Source organism: Dunckerocampus dactyliophorus, chromosome 19 (assembly GCF_027744805.1).
Source record: "Dunckerocampus dactyliophorus isolate RoL2022-P2 chromosome 19, RoL_Ddac_1.1, whole genome shotgun sequence".
NCBI lineage: Eukaryota > Metazoa > Chordata > Actinopteri > Syngnathiformes > Syngnathidae > Dunckerocampus > Dunckerocampus dactyliophorus.
In genome coordinates, this window is record NC_072837.1 from 11,995,547 (window position 1) to 12,014,327 (window position 18,781).

Here is an 18,781-nt window from a genome sequence, read left to right on the forward strand (position 1 = left end):
AATTTACAAAGATTATTTAAGGAAATATATTTGGAAACAAAAACCAAAAGAGCGAAGTATAGGCGAATAATAGGCTTTTTCACCGATATCACAAAGCTGAGATGCAGTTTCTTCTTGAAATATGTAACTTCTTAGTATATCTTTACAAAATATCAAAGTGGCCTTTGCATCCTTTCATTTTTCACTATGTGGCCCTCGCTGGAAAAAGGTTGGACACCCCTGCTCTCGTGCTGAAAACTCACTCAACAAGGACTTTTTACATTTACCCAAAATCGTAGATATGTACATTTTAAACAAGTCAAAGTCTCCCCTTTATTTCATACCAGTATCATCCATGCAGACCTTGCACATGCGCCGAAAAACAATATTTATTTTGCATATGTGGTGTTCTTGTAAAAGGACTCAGTGTTTAAGTGGTTCAATTCGTTTTTTGTGTGAATTCTGTGTAATTAAGGAGGACATATGCAGATACCAATGATTTCTGAAGACTGCATAACAAGCAACAGCGGTCTGATTTAGTGGCGGGCTCAGATGGGAATATGTGGAAGCTGAAAAGGCTGATTCGCATTCTGTTACACGCTATAGGCTGTCTTCTGCAGGAGTACACATAGACACCATTTAAATTATTCACACCTCTGTGAGAAAGGGATTTAGGCAATGTGTTTTTTCTGTCAGTTTGCTGTTTACCTTGAATATTGCGCTGCATTCTATTCAGACTCTCACTTGGGGGGAATTTGCGTTGCTTCCTGTTGAAGGGAGTGGAAGCCTACTGCTGAAGCGTCCGACTGTTGTTAAAATTCTTGGATTAGTTCAGAGCTTTTCCTGACCTTGAATCTTGACCATGATTATACACTCCTGATCAAAATTTTAAGACCAACTGAAAAATTGCAAGAATTGACATTTTGCACTGTTGGATCTTAAGGAGGTTCTCTTTAGAGCTTCAAAATGCAAAAAGAAGAAATGGAAGTGAGACAAAACCATTTTGTGTAAGCACTTTATTGCAAACAAGCGTAAAGTGAAATAGGCTGTTCATCAGCTGATCAATAGTTTAAGTCCATAGCTCATAAAAACCCCCAAACCTCCTAAAATAGAAGTAAAATGTTCACAAAAGGACTCAGTAATGAGAAGCTGTGCCATTCTTGTTAATCACCTAAAAAATTGGTGTGGGCATGCTTGATACAGGTGTTTCCAGGAGGCTAGTGGGAATGTTGCTCCAGGTGGTGAAGATGGCTTCATGGAGGGCATCCACTGTCTGGAAATGATTTGTATCTTCCCTTGCCATCCATCCCCAAATGTTCTCAATTGGATTTAGATCAGGGGAACATGCAGGGTGGTCCAAAAGAGTCAGTTATTCCGGCAGCGTTGTCCTGTTGAAAAAGCCAGTCATTACTGCACAGTCATGAGGGAAGCCCCACCGCAACATCTCCACATAGCCAGCTGTCGTTTGACGCCCCTGCACAACCTGAAGTTCTATTGTTCCATTGACGGAAAAAGCACCCCAGATCATGATGGCGCCCCCTCCACTATGCCGTGTAGAAAACAGCCAGCAACGTTGGAAGCCATCAGGACCGTCAAGGTTCCATCTTTTGTCATTAGACCTTTCAATGTCCCATGTTTGGTGCTCTCCTGCAAATTCCAAATGGGCAATTTTGTGGTGTTGAAGGAGACGAGGCCTTTGAAGATGCAGATGCCATCTTATGGTTACTCGACTGCATTCGGCACCAGTAACAACCTTTATTTGGGCCGAGGATGGTCCCGTGTGTTGACGGGATCCTCCAGCTCAGGGCTGGTGACATTTTTTTGGGTCTACTTGACTTTTTTGTTCCATAACCTTGAGGATCTTTGAAGAAGTTTCAAATGACTGTCTTAGTGCGTCCAGCCTCAGCAGCAATGGCGCGCTGCGAGAGAAAACTTCTTTGTCTTTGTCATCAAGACATCATGACTGTTTGAATACCTAACAGAAAATGACATTAAATCTACATTTTTGGCAAGTTTTAGACTTGTAAAGGCCGTGGTCTTTGACTTTTGATCAGCTGATGAACAGCCTATTTCACTTGAATGCTTGTTTGCAAAGTTGCTTACTGAAAAATGAGTCTGACGCGAGTCCAAGTCACGTGACTCGAGTCCACACCTCTGCAATGTATCAATATGAGCATCAGTCTCATCACACTTTTGAAACTCTCAATATTCGCATTGATCCTCTCACCCCTCGAGTCACGGTGCTATACCGGAGCCTGACAAAAGTACAAAGAGAAACTGGCTTAGGAAACAGCTTAAAGCAGTCAAGTGCATGCTATGTGTTCATACTGTACGTTCCTGTTGGAGGCGCTGCTTCTTTTTAGGATTATTTACAAATCTTAACAGGCTGCTTACTGTCTGCTGCAATCTACGCCGTTCACTGAAGTGTGTATGTGCACCAAATGCTGTTTTTCACCATTCACGTGTCACTGTCACACCAAGTCTGGTCTAAATTGCTATATATACTGTACAGCATACAGAATACACAGTATATGTGGCCTCTCTATAGGCGGCCTCTGTGAAATCACTTCTCTGACTCTCTTACTGACTGCATCAGTTTTTCCCTATTTGGATTTTAGCCAGTGAAATGCATTTCCGTGTGTAGTCAGTGTCCCACTGGTGAGGTAGTCTCTGCAGCCCATGAGCAAGAAACTTGTCAAAACACTTTTGACAGTTGCCCTCAGAGTCTTTGTCTATTTTTTCCCCACCATATCCTCTCCATGGCAATGAGTGCACACAGAAACTATCATGAATTCTTAATTCACTCATGGCCCAAGTTCCCTCTCGCTGCTATTTTACCGCCTTTTAGCCCTGATTGTTTCGAATTAGAAGCCGGTTAAACCAAACATAAGCATATGAACTCGGTTATAACCCAGGTTGGACACCCAGGTTATTATAAAAATATTATAGTTATAAAAAGTGTGGCATAGATGGCATGCTTGACATCACTTTTGCAAACAAGAAACGGACGTACCGACTACATTTACTGGTTTTGTAGTTGGATAATTCAATTTGGATCACATCAAATTGCAAGAGAAACGATACCAACTCCAAATATATTACATTTGGACCGAGGCTGCGAGGAGCAAGAAGCAGTTTGACACTGAAAGTGACCATCCAGCGACTCGAAAGTGGTGGTTTTGCTCTGACAGATTTGCTTTCAAATGCATTTCAGCTCATGCAAACACTTCAGCAGAGTTATTGTGTGAGCTTTACTTGAGTCTGTAAGGTCCTGTGGCATTCAGCCATCATTATATTGATTCAGTAACAGTAAACAATGAGTCATCATGTAGCGAGGGTTTTAGAGCTGAAAAAATCTATTAGTATCAACTTCACTTTTTGCTCATTTTCCCCCCATTTTTGCTCCTTTCCATTTTTGAATTTTCCAAATAATCTTCCTAAATGTTTTTTGTGATATTTTGACTTAATTCCCATAATGTTATAACTTTTCCCCCCAAACTACTTTACCAAAAATGACAACTTAATTTTGTTGTTTTGTTTCTCATCATATTACAACTTTTAAAAAATGTATGCTTTTTTTCTTTAATGTTTCAATTCTGAAATGATATTATTTTTTTTCTCATAATATAATGAGTTTATTCTTTTTTTCTTGTTAGAATACAACTTTATTCTCATAAAATTACAGCTTTTTTTCCATTTCTGGCAGCATGTGGTTCTTCAGCCTCCATGTTGCGTCTCTATTTGCCGAGCTTGGTGATTTTATTGAACAGCGAAGGTGGGGAAATGTGCATTGTTAAAAAGAATTCGAAATATCCGACTCACCACAAGTCCGTGAATGCCTCTGGACTGCGTATGCAGTGAGTCTCACTGGAGAGAAAAAAGGTGAGGGAGTTTGGAATTGAGTCTGAAGCAAGTTAATGCACAGTAAAATAAAACTATGTAATTAAAGAGAGCATAGCAATATGCTTTATAACGAGAAGTGCATTGTAGCTCTGCTAATCGCAGAGGCGGTGACTCCGGGAGAGGCAGATAGTGTGCCACAGTAGCTGACTGTGCATTGACCGCTTGTGACTGCTGTGAGGCGGGGTCGGACCCCTCGGCAGCAACCGCAGAACAATACATGCTGTCACTTTTACATCTCCAAATACCAGAAGAGATCCCTACCCTACATCGCTGTCGCTAGTCACTTTTGGGAAAATAAGTCACCAAGAGGGTTTGGAAAGCCGAAAGATTTAGTGAGAAAATGACCAAATTGGAAGGGGCGGGGGAAGCCATTCACAGATGGAGAATACATGAAAGAATCGTTCATAAAATATCAGCGCATCTATGCTTCGAATAAAAAAATAAATAACCAAGAAATGATTGAGAAAATGGAAGTATGCCTCTCTCTGCAAAGACAGTCAAGGACAGGACCAATAGATTAGTTAATAATGACAATTCATAAACACTATTCCTCAAACAACAGTTGGCTACATTTTGTTTTCATTTAAAATAAATACAGGAACCACTCAAAAAGGCTTACAAAGTTCAGTGTTTGAATGATTTCAGAATAGGCCTACACACACTCGCTGCACTTTTATTTGTTGAATTTTTAACAAGAGATTACAACTTTGACAAGTTTATAAGCTGTGTGATGTTTTGCAGCTCCAGACTATTTTTTTTTACTGCAAGAGGAGGCAAAAAAAATGTCCCTTTGGATGCTGATGGTTATTCTTGAAATATTTTGGCTAAATTCTCATAACATAATTTTGTCCGCAACCTAGCTTTCCAAAAATTACAATTTTATTTGTTGCTTTGTTTGTTTCTCATAATATTACGACTTAAAAAAACATCTTTTTGTTTTTAATATTTGAGCTTTATGCTTGTAAAATGATGTTATTTTTGCTCACATTACGACGTCATTCGGGTAAAATTACGACTTTTTCCCGTCTTTCTCTTAATATTTTGACTTTATTCTTGCAAAATTACTGCTTCATTTTCCATTTCTGCTGTTGTGATTTAAAACAGGAATGTGACGCGGGCCAATGAAACAACAGCCGTGGCCTGCAAATGGTCCCCGGGCCACACTTTGGGCACCACTGCCCTAAACGCTTTCCGTGCACTTTAATGTGTAATGGATTTCTCTTGTCAGTTTGTAAAATTTGTGGTGCCACTTATTGTAGTTACTGTAAAAGTGATTAGAGCGCCTCCTGGCACACATTTAACAATTCCTTTGTCATGTCACAATCCTCCAGATGTGAAAGCCTTTGTCATCCAGGATGTCAGAGGTAGCTAAAGCGAAATCTTATATACGTAACTAGTCTGTGTGTGTAACTCCTCAGTTATTGACACACAAACCAAATAGCCAACTGTCGGACAAAATCCTTTAGAGCCCAGAATGAGTAAGACATTCAAGCATGATGAGTGTATGTAAAATTCTGACAGGAAGTGTACAGTATGTAGAAACGACAAAGGTCTTTTTACTGACACGTGTCGTTCTCTCAACAGCTCCATCCCAGATCAGCGAGGTCATCAAGGAGAAAGTGCAGCAGCGCAGCATCCAGCTGTCCTGGCAGGAACCCCAGCAATCCAGTGGAATCGTCACAGAATATGAAATCAAATACTATGAAAAAGTATGTCACTTTGTCTCGTTAGCCTCCATTACTCAGTTGCCATTTTGTATTGCGAGTGGAATTTACTTGATTCTGCAAGTCCTGTCTCATGGTTGCAATAATGAATGCGATGAGATGCTCATACGATTTTAATCAGGCTTATTGGTCTTTTACACACACTTCCACGCACCTTTGCTTTCTGTCTAGCTTTCTACAGATGCTCCTCCGTAGGATTAGCTATTTGCTGCTGCTGTCCTGTGCTGCATACTGTTGGTAGAACCTGAGCTTCAAGTTTTAACACATCAGAGGTTTGCATTAAGATTTAATCAGCAAATTTGCTCAACAAATTAAAGACACGCAGATACCACAGCATTTTATGAGTCCCCCAAACGTAATTGCAGTGCAAGATTAAAACCGAGGTGCAAGACTGCAGTGCTAAAAAAAACAAACAAACAAAAAAAAACATTCAAAATGCTTTATGGTTTAGGGCAGTGGTCTCGGCCCTGAACCTGCACAAGCTCTACCCCCCCAAACAAGGATATATATATATATATATATATATATATATATATGCTGGGAATAAAAAATATATACAAGATATATTAAAATTTTATATTTACAGTAAAAATGTTTTTATTTTCAAGAAAGGTTTTCAATGTAAATTATATTTAAAGCTTTGTCTTGAAATACAAAGCTTTGTGTTACTATTGGGTTCAACTTATCATTTTTGCTGTTTTTTCAATTTTATTTTGTTTCTGCAGTGCTGCAATGACAAATGAGCCATGAGCTGCAGATGGCGCCTGAGCCACACTTTGGGCACCCCTACTTTTGCGTATATTGGTGGGGGTCGGGCTTGTGCCGTCGGTTCTATGAGTAAACAACAACTGTTATTTGGCTTGTTGGCTCAGTGTCATGGCCGAGCGATGGTGGTTGAGGAGACAGAGACTGGTCAATGCGTTACAACAGTCAGCCCTAACGCCGCGTCGCCACAGCTCGAAGATTTTTTTCGTGGTGCATGTCTATGGAGTTATATTTCTGCCCTTACTTCGAAGTAGCAAAGCTAGATTTTGAGCCATATTAACAAGCAATAACCGCTGTTGTGTGCGTAGGCACATCACTGCGCTCTGTCACTCACTCTCTCCTCTCGCTCAACCTTTTTGCTAGCGCGGCGAGGCGAGCCGGTGTGCGTGCGCTGGTACCTCTGGCCAGGTTTTGGGGACTGGGCTCCTGGCTGGAGCTTGCGGGTTGCTGCCTGGAGAGTGGAAAATATGTGTGCCTGTTGGTTGCTCTACAGGAGGGGTGGGCACTAATGTGATTATACTTTTTTTTCTAATTTTCTCGCAACTGACCTGCAAAGTCCCAAAGATCGACCAGTGCCTCGGTACCCCCAGGGGTACGCTAATTGTGATAAGGGCTATGTGAATAAAAATGGAAAACAATTAGCGCCTAACACTCACAATTCCGAGTGCGCCTGAAGGCCTCATGTCGCAAGGGGAACGGAGCAGAAAGGAGACAGTGCATGAAGTTGTTTATTGCCGTGTGTGCATTATATGAACAAAGACGTAAGTTTGATGATTATTTAGTGCTTTAAGTGTGTTTAATCTTGAAGATTTAATCTTTTTCCTTCATGATGGTCATGACAGTCGAACGGCTTATGATAATGAAGGGCAAAACGTTAACAAGTCAGACTAGGTAGGACAATTCTAGTCTGAGAACTTGGTGCACGATCCAATCTATTTATCCTCTAAATGAGGAAGCATGATCAGACAGGAATGGTTTTACTCTTTTGTGGTGTCAAATGACCGTTGTTGGGATACAGTGGAGTGGGACCTCTGTCTACCAACGATAGTCGTTTGGGTGGTATCACCTTCGTTGGCTTTCCATTCAGATGTAATGATGGTCATGGACCCCCCTGAAAGCAAGGTGGCTAAATGATTGAATCTTTTAGGAGGGGATCCCATCTGTTCACAGATGGCTTCCCTCACTCCACCTTCAAACATCTATCTTCTCTGTCCAGAATGTGCACATTTTGGTCCTCAAAAGAGTGGTCTGGTATGTTGCGTTTGTTTAAACATCTCAGTTTCGGAGATAGACCTAGATAAGCGTGCGGGATGACAATTTGATTGCGTCCGCTTGCGTCTCTTTTCTTCCTCATCCACCTTACTTTGAGCGGGAGCTGATGAAGAGGCGAAACATCTTGTATGACAACCTTGCCATCAATTCAATGCCCTGAGAATAATGACTTGAATGAATGACAATAATCACAGGCACGTTAACAAAAAAAGAACAAAAGCAACATTTTCCTTCCCAGTGTAGTGACGCACAACTACTGTATGTGTTATTCCGCCTACGAATTCTTCCGCGGTGCGTACATATCTAGTTATCTTTGTCCTTTTAGTACAGTATTAGTAGGTAATGGAAATGCATGGTAAACGCATAATTAGATACAGTATTACACCCATTTTCACCTACATTGGATTGGTTTTATATACTGTAGCCTCCATTAGGGGGCTATATTTGTCCCTTGTGGACATTGCTTAAAGCTGTATGGGCACAAATAGTCTTTCTATATATATATATACAGTATATATATATTTCGAAATTTAATATATTGGAGAATTACCTGCCTGTTTTTTTTTTAAGTTTTATTTGTTGAACCAAAATGTGACCTTAAACCAAGGTACGTGCCAAATTGTGATTATGGCGTACCGTTACACACCAAATTAATTAATTAATTAACCGAGTTTTAATTGCTTTCAATTAAAAATTGCAACCTTTTTTTTAACATTCACAGGTAAAATATGTTTGGTTAAATCTTGTTCATCAATGTTGTTCGATTTGATGAAATGTAATTGATGATAAACAATATGCAATGGATTTATTTTGTAATATTTGATTTTGGGATATTACAGCATTCCCTCGTCTATCGCGGTTAATCGGTTCCAGACCCGACCGTGATAAGCGAATTTCCGAGGAGTAGGATTTCTTATTTATAAATGGAATATTTTTCTAGTTGGAGCATAGAAAACCTGTTTATGACCTTCTAATTACAGTTTTTAACATTGTTAGAGCCCTCTAGACATGAAATAACATATAGTCACATTTACACTGTTATTACCCAGTATAAGCTTTGCTTCTTCCTGCTACTTTTGGACACGTGGAAGTGTGAAATATAATATGTGATGTATTCCAACTTGTATGCATGTTCAAATAAATTAAACCATAACCATAATATAGGGAAAATAATACAAGAAAATAAGAAATAAATCAAACTTTTGCTTGCGTGAGTTGCTGTAAATGTGTTGAGGGGGGCGGACAGGAAGTGACGTTGGGTGTTCAGACCTGAGTTTTAGCTTGGCGTGGGTTACGGCTGCAACAGTAGCTCGTGTTAGGGATCATCGTGCCTGTTGTGAGATCATTTAAACCTGCAATAAACCTGCTAGTCTGGTGCTTGTGTGTCTCATCCAACATTACAAAAACATTATTAGAATAGTAGAATACCACATATCATCATGTCTTTGAATGAGTCTTCTGAATGCCATATATTTCTATTTTACTTCTTTTAGCCATTTTTATGTTTGAAAATGCTTCATTGACACAAAAAATACATAACATTTGCTTAAATATACAAATTTCTGGACTAAAAATAGACTATATGCAACCACGAAACAGGATGATTTATTAATAAATAGATTTTGGAAAAAACATGGTGTGAAGCTGCGAAATTAGAAGTGTGATGTGGCAAGGGGTGACTGTGTTTGCTTTTCTAACAGGATCAGAAGGACCGGACCTACTCCACAGTGAGGGCCAGATCCCCATCAGCGACCGTGAACAATCTGAAGCCCAGCACTGCCTATGTTTTCCAGATACGAGCCTTCACACAGGCAGGATATGGGACATTTGGCCCCAGATTAGAGATAACCACCAAGGAGGAGGCAACAGGTAAGCAGTGTTTTATATTTTAGTCAACATTTCAACAGTAAAATTGACATTTGCCATAGGAAAAAGTGAGGGTTCAATGTGCAAATGGTTTAGTTGTGAATGGGACCAAGGTAACAGATCTAAGCTGCACTTATTGTCAGCATTTTACAGTTGGGTTACCAACCACAGTGGTATGTGCTACTATCCTAGGAAAGGAGTTCTACACATGCATAACCGAAAAAACGTCACCTCCAAGCTCAACGAAACAAAAAACAATTCAAACCACACGCACTTGGAAAACTGCACTTTTTAATTTTGTTTTTATTGTCACCTATTCTGCCTTTAAAGCCCTGCGTTGATTTTGCAAAGCGCACAGCAACTAACACTACTTCCGTCAACAACACACCAGCATAGAGAGTGTGTTCTGTGTTTGCTAGTCATGGCAGACTTCGTGAGAACATCACGGTAAATGCAGCATTGTTGGTGGTTTTTGGATGTTTTTTTTAGAGGGTTCTATAGGCGAAAGAGCTGAATTACCATTACTTGCATTGTTAGTGGAAAAACTGCCGTCACGAGGCGGCTATCTAGAGCGCACAGAAAAGGAAAAGATGTGTTGCTGTTTCACATAGGGATTGTGGATGATGGGTAAAATTCGAAAACTGCAGTTTTCCTTTAAATGGACAAATGTTGAAAATAAGCAAGCAGTCGGAGAACGTAATACAATAGCTTGAAGCACTTAGCTCAGGGGTGTCCACAGTGCAGCCAGGGGACAGCTTTTTTTCTATTGCCCCGCGGCACATTGTAAAAACATAATTAACAAGAAAAGCTGGGAAAAAAAATGAAAAATAAGCAGTAATTTTACGAGAATAAAGTCAAAATATTAAGAGAAAAAGTTGTAGTCTAACGAGAAAAAGTCGTAATTTTAAGAGAAAAAATAATGTCATTTTAGTAGCATAAAGTTGGAATATTAAAGCAAAAAGACGTTTTTTTTATTATGAGAAAACAAAACAACAAAGTTGTAATTTTGGGAAAATCAGGTTGCGGAAAAAGTTATTTTGTTACAAGAATAAATATTATGGGAATTTTACGGGAAGAGTGTCATAATATTATGAAGAAACATAACGTCATTTTAGTAGCATAAACTTGAAATATTCAAGAAAGAAGACGTTACTTAAAAGTCGTAATATTATGAGAAACAAACTTTATTGGCCCGCGTCATTTTACAAGCATAAAGTCCAAATATTAAGAGTTACAATGTAACGAGAAAATAATATTAATATTATGAGGGAAAAAAAACAAACAATGAATGAAGTTGTAATTTTTGGAAAGTTAGGTTGCGTGAAAACGTATCATGTCAAAGTCAAATGGAAAAAAACAGCTGTCATTTTATGAGAATAAAGTCGAAATATTAAGAGAAAAAAGTTGTCTTCTAATGAGAAAAACATCAATTTACGAGGATATTACGAGGAAAAATAATATTATAGTAGCATAGAGTTGAAATATTAATGATTTTTAAAAAAAATTAAAAACCCGTAATATTAGGAGAAATAAACAAAACAAAAAAGAGTTATGATATTATAAAAGTCAAAATATTATGTGAATAAAGTCATAATATTACGAAAGAAAATGTACAAATATTATTGAAGAAGAATGTTGAAATATTTGGAAAATGTTGGAAAAAATTGGAAAAAAGAGCAAAGAGTGAAGTTGATACTAATAATAGGCTTTTCCACCGATATCACAAAGCTGAGACGCAGTTTTTCTTGAAATCTATATAACTTCTTAGCATATCTACATTTGTTGCTTTACAAAATATCAAAGAGCCCCTTGCAGCCTTTTATTTTTCACTATGTGTCCCTCGCTGGAAAAAGTTTGGACACCACCGAGTTAAACCAGTCTTCAAATGTCAGGATTTGTTAGAATTTGACGGTTTTATTAGCTCCTTACGTAACGCAGAGCTGGAGTCATGCCCGCATGTTTACGTCACCGCAAACTGAAGTAATAGCTCAGGGAAATGATTTGATTTCAAGCAAGGAAATCACAAATCGTTCAGACTTATGCTTATGTAATATCACCGGGGAAAAGATAAAGCTCGAAAGGAGCAGCTACTGTTGTGTCTGAGCATAAATTAATGTAAATATGATCACTTGCATTAGAATGAATGTCACTGAATGCTCATTTACATTCTGTTGTAAATGGCATCCCTCCCATGGATGAAAGTGGCGGAGTAGTAATGTTATCCTGGAGACACATACACATCACAAATGTTGCCATTAGTGAAGAAACAAGTGCATGAGCAGTTTTTCTAATGCACATTTAACAACCATTAAAGATCACCAGATTATCCTGCTTTCTTCCCGCATTTGGAATGTTTATAAAGATGTTGTTTATAAAGATGGCAAGGGCTTGGCAAACGACTTCCACAGCCGTCACCATCTTATAGCAATTGGAACAAGCAGCAAACAACCGATCACAGATGAATTCCGATGGATGCCGGGCTCATGGTGGTTCGTCATCCCCATGGCCGGCAGGCGGAGGCGGCGCAGGGATAGAAACGTTGCTGGCGTGCTGGCGTACTAACGAGGCTGCGAGCCCAGCCAAATAAAACACAGCTTCCCGCCATCTTTCTCACAAATGTGCGGTCCCTGGCTGCAGATTGTATTCTGTATCATAATGTGGTTATGTATCATGCTGCCGTTTATATGCTCGATTATTACATATTTAGAAATTACTACTGACTTAGGGAGAATGATATGGGCTTTCCCTCAAATAAAAAATCGCTATATTTTGATCAAAAATCCACAAATTTGTGGGGTCGCAAACTGTGCTGGGCAAATCACTTTAAAAAAAGTATTTCGTTACACCAGGGGTGTCCAATGTGTGGCCCGGGGGACATTTGTGGCTCGCGGCTGTTTTTTTATTGGGCCGCGGCACGTTAAAAAAATATAATTTAACAGGAAAATTACAAAAAAAAAAAAAAAATTGAAAAATTTGCAGTAATTTTACCAGAATCAAGTCAAAATATTAAGAAAAACAGTTGTAATTTTATGAAAATAATGTAATATTATGAGGAAAAAAAAACGTCATTTTAGTAGCATAAAATTGTAATATGAAAGAAAAAGGACATTATTATTTTTTTTAAAAGTCGTAATGTTATGAGAAACAAACAAAATGACAAATAAAGTTGTAAGTTTTGGAAAGTAAGGTTGCAGAAAAAAATGATAATGCATCAAGAATAAAATCAACATATTATAGGTAATAAAGTCATCATTACGAGAGGAAAATTAGTAGAAAGTTGAAATAGTACAAATAAAAACCCTGCAGAAATGGAAAAAAATAACTGTAATTTTACAAGAATAAAGCAAAATATTAAGAGAAAAAAAATTTCTAATGAGATAAGTTGCAGTTTTAAAACACATATGTGTTTTGGTGTTTTGTCCAATCAAAACTTAATTTGTCTTTAAGAAATTGAGCTTTCGTAAGGGTGACTTACGCATGCAACTTGTAACTTGCACAAGCAATAAAAAAAAAAACACTCATTATGTTTCCTGGGTAAGTGGTTTTAAAGATAATGTACACGGCAATGTACGTCTAATACCTCAGTCTAGTGATGAACAGATGCGTCAGAATGGGAGACTAAGTCTGCTGTGCATCCTTTTCAGGCTTCTGATTGGCCGAAATGACAAAATCATAAGCCAGCGAATGTGTTTTTATGTGTATAGACTTTTTCTTTTTTTAACCCCAGGGATTGGGAAATGTGCGTTGTTTTTTTTTTAACTCTTCGTGTTTGTGTGGACATGGCCTTAGAGTTGGGGTGTCCAAACTTTTTCCATCGAAAGCCTCATACAAAAAAATGAAAAGATCCACTTTAATACATTTTGGGCATTAACGATGCTAAACCAATCTAGTGTACGTCAATATATGTTATCTGAGCAAAATCTTTGTGTTCTAGGAGAGAAAGCAACTACAGTGGAACCCCAGTGGGTGTGTTTTTTGGTTAACGTCGAAAATGTATGCCAAAATCTTGCTTTGGTTTGCGTACATTTTCCGAATGGCTTACGATATGGCGCGCGTCTTGTCATGTTAATAATACACTGCGCGAGTCCATCTGCGTTCTTAATGTATTTTTAGCACAAAAAGTCCTCGTTAGCATCCTATTAGCTTGCTAATACATGGATACAGGAAGCAGAAGTCATCTCTGTCGCCCGCCTATGATGTCATCAGCGATTGACGCTGTAGTTCTTTGCTAACTAACACAGTTAGTCTCACAAATGTTAACACAAAACGCGTTTTAATACTTTTACACGTATACAACAATTCTAAATGCGTATAAATGATGAATGAATGGGATAAATGTACATTTAACTTTTACCTTCACCGAAGACATGATTGTGGTAGCGAGATCAACAACCTTGCTGTTTTGCGATGAGTTATTTCTTGAATTCAACAGTGTTTCTCACCTTCTTTATAAAAATGCTGCCACTGGCAACTTTCTGTGGATCCATTTTGGATCTTATTTTGCAGCTGTGATCAAAAAGAACAGCAGAGAATTGAGGTGAGAAACACTATCCAATTCAAGAAATAACTCCTAGCAAAACACCAAGGTGGTGTCTGTGTTGATCTCGCTGTTCATTCAGTCTTTTTCATTCATCATTTATATGTATTTATATGCATTTGCAATTGTTTTCTGCATGTAAAACTATATAGTTGTCCCTCGCCACTTCAAAGTTCCAATTTCGTAGCTTCAGTTTATCACGGTTTTTCAAAATAAATGAATAAATGATCGCGCTTTCTTGGTTGACTATGACCTACTATTTAAAAAAATCATGCGTATTTAAGCACATTTTACGTATTCTTGTTTTATTGTTTTATTCATGAAGCATTTTCAAGCATAAAAATTGCAAAATGAACAAAAATACAAATATATAAGGCATTTACAAGACACATTCAAAGACGTTGCCCTAGTATTCCCAACTGGTCGCTGGGTGTCCGTAACTAGAAACTCTCCTAATGCTAGCATGTGACTTTATGTTGTGTCTTATTTATGTCTTATTTTCTCTCATTATGTTTACTATATTGGGTAATAGGAGTGTATAGGTGACTATAGGGGTATTATTTAATGTCCAGAGGGCTCTAGTAATGTCAAAAAACATATTTAGAAAGTTGTAAACAGGTTTTCTGTGCTCTAGTTACGAAAATATTGAATTTATAACTAGGGAATCCTACTTCGCGGAAATTCACTCATCACGGTCAGGTACGGAACCAAGTAAGCGCCATAAACAAGAGATTATTATATTTGTAAAACTATAAAAACGTGTTTTGTGTTAACATTTGTGCTTTTCTAGAACGGATTAATTGGATGTACATGATTTCTTATGGGAAAAATGGATTGGGTTAGAGTATGTTTCGGACCAAGGTTCCACTATATCTAAAAATGTAACTGAGGAATAATGAATTTATTTAATTTCTAGACTATTTCATTTTTAGATGACACTTTGGACACCCCTGGCTTGGAGAGTGTGTCATAGTCGATGATGTTCTGAATTTCACTCTGAGCATTGCGATTTTTCTGCATGTTTGTCTGTGTGTGTGTGTGTGTGTGTCTGTGTGTGTGTCCCTCTCATCAGCTGCAATTGTCTCCAGCGAGCAGAACCCTGTCATCATCATAGCGGTGGTGGCAGTGGCAGGAACCATCATCCTGGTGTTCATGGTGTTTGGCTTTATCATTGGGAGAAGGTACGCTCTCGCGGGCCCCATTGACTCGCCGCTTTTGTGAGTCTCTGATTGCCAATTAGCTTTTCTGTCATTCACAGGCGTCCACATCACACACATACACAAGCACCCAGCCTGTCATGGCATGTTGGAATAATGGATTGTGATTTTTTCCCCCCCCCCCCGAGGTTCAACATAATTATTTGCGTGTGTGATGCTCAGTGCAGGATCTATCCCGCTGCTTTCTTTTCACCATCATAAAGCACCTTGCTCACTGTCGCGCACGTTATACCACCACACTCTTTCATCTGCACAACCTGCTTGTTTTTCAAAGTGGTTCCCTCGGAGTCTGTCACACGACGAGCAGGTTTCATATCAAAGATTGCGTGATAATTGTGAAGTATCAGAGCTTAGTGAGTCAAACGCACCAACAGCTGCGAGGCGATGTGACGACGTAGCGCCACACTAGACTTTAATTGTGGCGATTAAGCTTTGAATCTGTTTCATTATTGTTTAGTCGTATCTCATGTTTAGCGTTTTGCACTTTTATTAGTGTGTCGATTTTTTTTTTTTTTTTTTTGATAAGCCTCATACAGGGTGTCCTCAAAGTCTGGTCACATTTTCTGTAATTTACAAAAAGCAATTATAGTTGAATAAATAATATAATATAGTTATAATATAGTTATTTTTTTATTTGAATGCATTTTAATTTATATTATTATTACAACGATATGATGATATTTTATCTAGATTACTGTAGTTTTTTTAATTTTTCAAAAATTAATTAATTTAAATGTGATTTTTTTTTAAATTTAAAATAAATAAAATAAAATAATTCATTTTTTTTATTGTAATACTTTTTTTAAAGTTATATTATTATTATGCTCCAGATTGATGTATTTATTATTTTTCGGTAAGTCAATTAATTCACTTTTTTTTTTTTAAATAAATAAATAAAGTTGAATAATAAAAAATAAATGTATTCCGGTAATTAAGTTAAACTTCTTTGTATAATGTGTGTATTATACTGTACAGTCGTCCCTCGCCCCTTTGCACTTGAAATTACGTAGTTTCGCTCAAGGTTTTTCAAAAAATATTAATAAATCATTGCTGATTCATGCCATAGTCAAAACATAGCACATTTTACGTGTTTTTGTCCTAAATTAAGCCTCTTGAAGCATTTTATTTTTCATTTAATCAAACAATTAATTTAAATTAGGGTGTATTTATTATTTTTTTTAAATGAATTGATTAATTCAGCTAATGTTCTTTGTATATTATTTGCATATTATATTGTACAGTCATCCCTCACCACTTCACGCTTCGAATGTTGCGTCAACGCTCCATCAGTGTCTTTCAAAAATATATTAATGAATAAATCATGGCTTATTATTAGTCAAAACATATGCATATTGAAGCTCACTAAGTATTTTTTCGTCTAAATTAAGCATTTCCAAGCACAAAAATTGCTAAATGAAGTAAAATGGAAATATAAGGCATTCAGAAGATGCATATGTGATGATACTTGTATGTAGTATTCTACACAGATCACTAAGTGTCAGTAATGATGAGACAATAGTGACTGCAGGAAGTACTGTATAGAAACAGGAAGTAAAACAGAACAGCAAGGAACTCTCCCAATGTTAGCATGTGTGAATCTACACTATGTCTTATTTTCTCTTATTATGTCCACTATATTGGGTAATAGGAGTGTAAAAGGTGACTATGGGGGTGTTATTTCTTGTCTAGAGGACTCTAATTAAAAAAACATTATTAGAAGGTTGTAAACAGGTTTTCTATGCTCTAATTACAAATAAGCAAATATTCCATTCCTAAATAAGGAATCCTACTTGGTAGAAATTCACTTATCACGGTCAGGTCTGGAACCGATTTAACCGTGATAAACGAGGGATTGCTGTATGTCCAAATTCTAGGGACACCATGTCCTTTACATAACACTGCTGCAAAAAATAAATTGGACTTTGATTTCGGGTAGACTTGAAACGGCGGCACCAATCCTTTATGTGCCACAAATACGTGCTTGTCCTGTCCTTCACGCTTCTTTCTTTCTGACTTTGAGCAGCAACTCCGTGCCTGAAGGAACTTTTAACATGAACATGACAACCAAAATTACAAGACCGACCTCGTGCAAAAGAATGGAGATAGCAAGCAATTGCAAAAGCAGTTCGATTGCTGCAAAAATTGACAACAAACCACTTTTGGGTGGGTCGTGGACAAGAAGTCAAAAGTAAATTAAAATATTTAATATAATTGATAGTCTGATGTCATTTGTAATTTAGTCATTTGAAAATGTATTGGCGTCTTCTTTCTTGGTATGTTCAAATATTCAGTAACTACCATTTTATATTATTTGTGTATTTTTTGGAGTTGCTATATTCTTATTAATTTGCATTATTATATTTTTTATTTTATTTATATGATATCTATATTTATGATCTTGTGTATTGATTTGATTAATAACTGTTTAATTATTCTAATTATATGATAATTAATTCTATTATAATTAATGATTCTGAATAATGTGCTATGAAATCATTTGACACATGCAATTGGGAGTGTTTTTCTATAAGAAGATGACATGCATGTGTTTTGATAAAAACACATTTTAAGCTTGCTTTTACCGCTTTAAAAGTGTGTCAACACTTGATGACCGTGGGGAAATGTGAGTCCCAGGATGAGACCAGGAACGATGACAACTGCTGCGCTATGCCAAGCTCTGGCGTCGGTACCTACCGCACCATCCAGCCATTTAGAAAAAAATGGAACACTATGTATAACATACATAACACACTGCCAGGTCACCACGATAGCATTATTAATAAAGCAAGGAACCCACTTAATCCGTCATCTTTAATACTGTACATCGTCACCGATGTGCCTCACTTTCATTTCTGCTACTAACTTGGACACTTAGTGTCTTCCACCGGTGATCCCGATGCTTGTTGGCAAATGTAACGAGCCTAAATAGAACGGCTTGGTGATAAAGGGTTCAGACAAGTCAAAACTTCGACACTACAACATCACCTGGAGCAGTCCAGAATCAATATTTATGTAAAAACATCAAACTTTTAAATTAAATACTGTGGTGTGAAAAAGTGTTTGCCCCTTCCTGATGTCTTATTTTTTGCATGTTTGTCACACTTAAATGTTTTAGATCATCAGTTTTTAAATGAAACTTTTTATTATTAAGGGAGGAAAAAAAATCTAAACCTACATGGCCCTGTGTGAAAAAGTGATTGCCCCCTAAACCTAATAACTGGTTGGGCCACCCTTAGTAGCAACAACTGCAATCAAGCGTTTCGATAAATTCTATTGAGTCTCTTACAGCGCTGTGGAGGAATTTTGGCTCACTCATTTTTGCAGAATTGTTGTAATTCAGCCACATTGGAGGGTTTTTTAACGTCTTTTTAAGGTCACGCATCTCAATAGGATTCAGGTCAGGACTTTGACTAGTCCACTCCAAAGTCTTCATTTTGCTTTTCTTCAGCCATTCAGAGGTGGACTTCCTGGTGTGTTTTGGATCATTGTCCAGCTGCAGAACCCAAGTTGGTTTCAGC

At 37.6% G+C, this 18,781-nt stretch overlaps 1 protein-coding gene across 5 annotated transcripts in view; it reads left to right on the plus strand.

Annotated features, from left to right (window-relative positions):
- epha7 (eph receptor A7) overlaps positions 1-18,781 on the plus strand; it is a 108,688-nt gene that overhangs the window by 65,526 nt on the left and 24,381 nt on the right. For 2 of the 5 annotated variants that reach the window (XM_054762693.1, XM_054762691.1), the window contains exons 6-8: positions 5,467-5,591; positions 9,344-9,512; positions 15,119-15,263. In XM_054762693.1, the coding sequence (XP_054618668.1) occupies positions 5,467-5,591; positions 9,344-9,512; positions 15,119-15,263 (439 nt within the window). The remainder of the gene's footprint in view (positions 1-5,466; positions 5,592-9,343; positions 9,513-15,118; positions 15,264-18,781) is intronic. The other 3 variants (XR_008567052.1, XM_054762694.1, XM_054762692.1) reach the window with 2 other exon arrangements.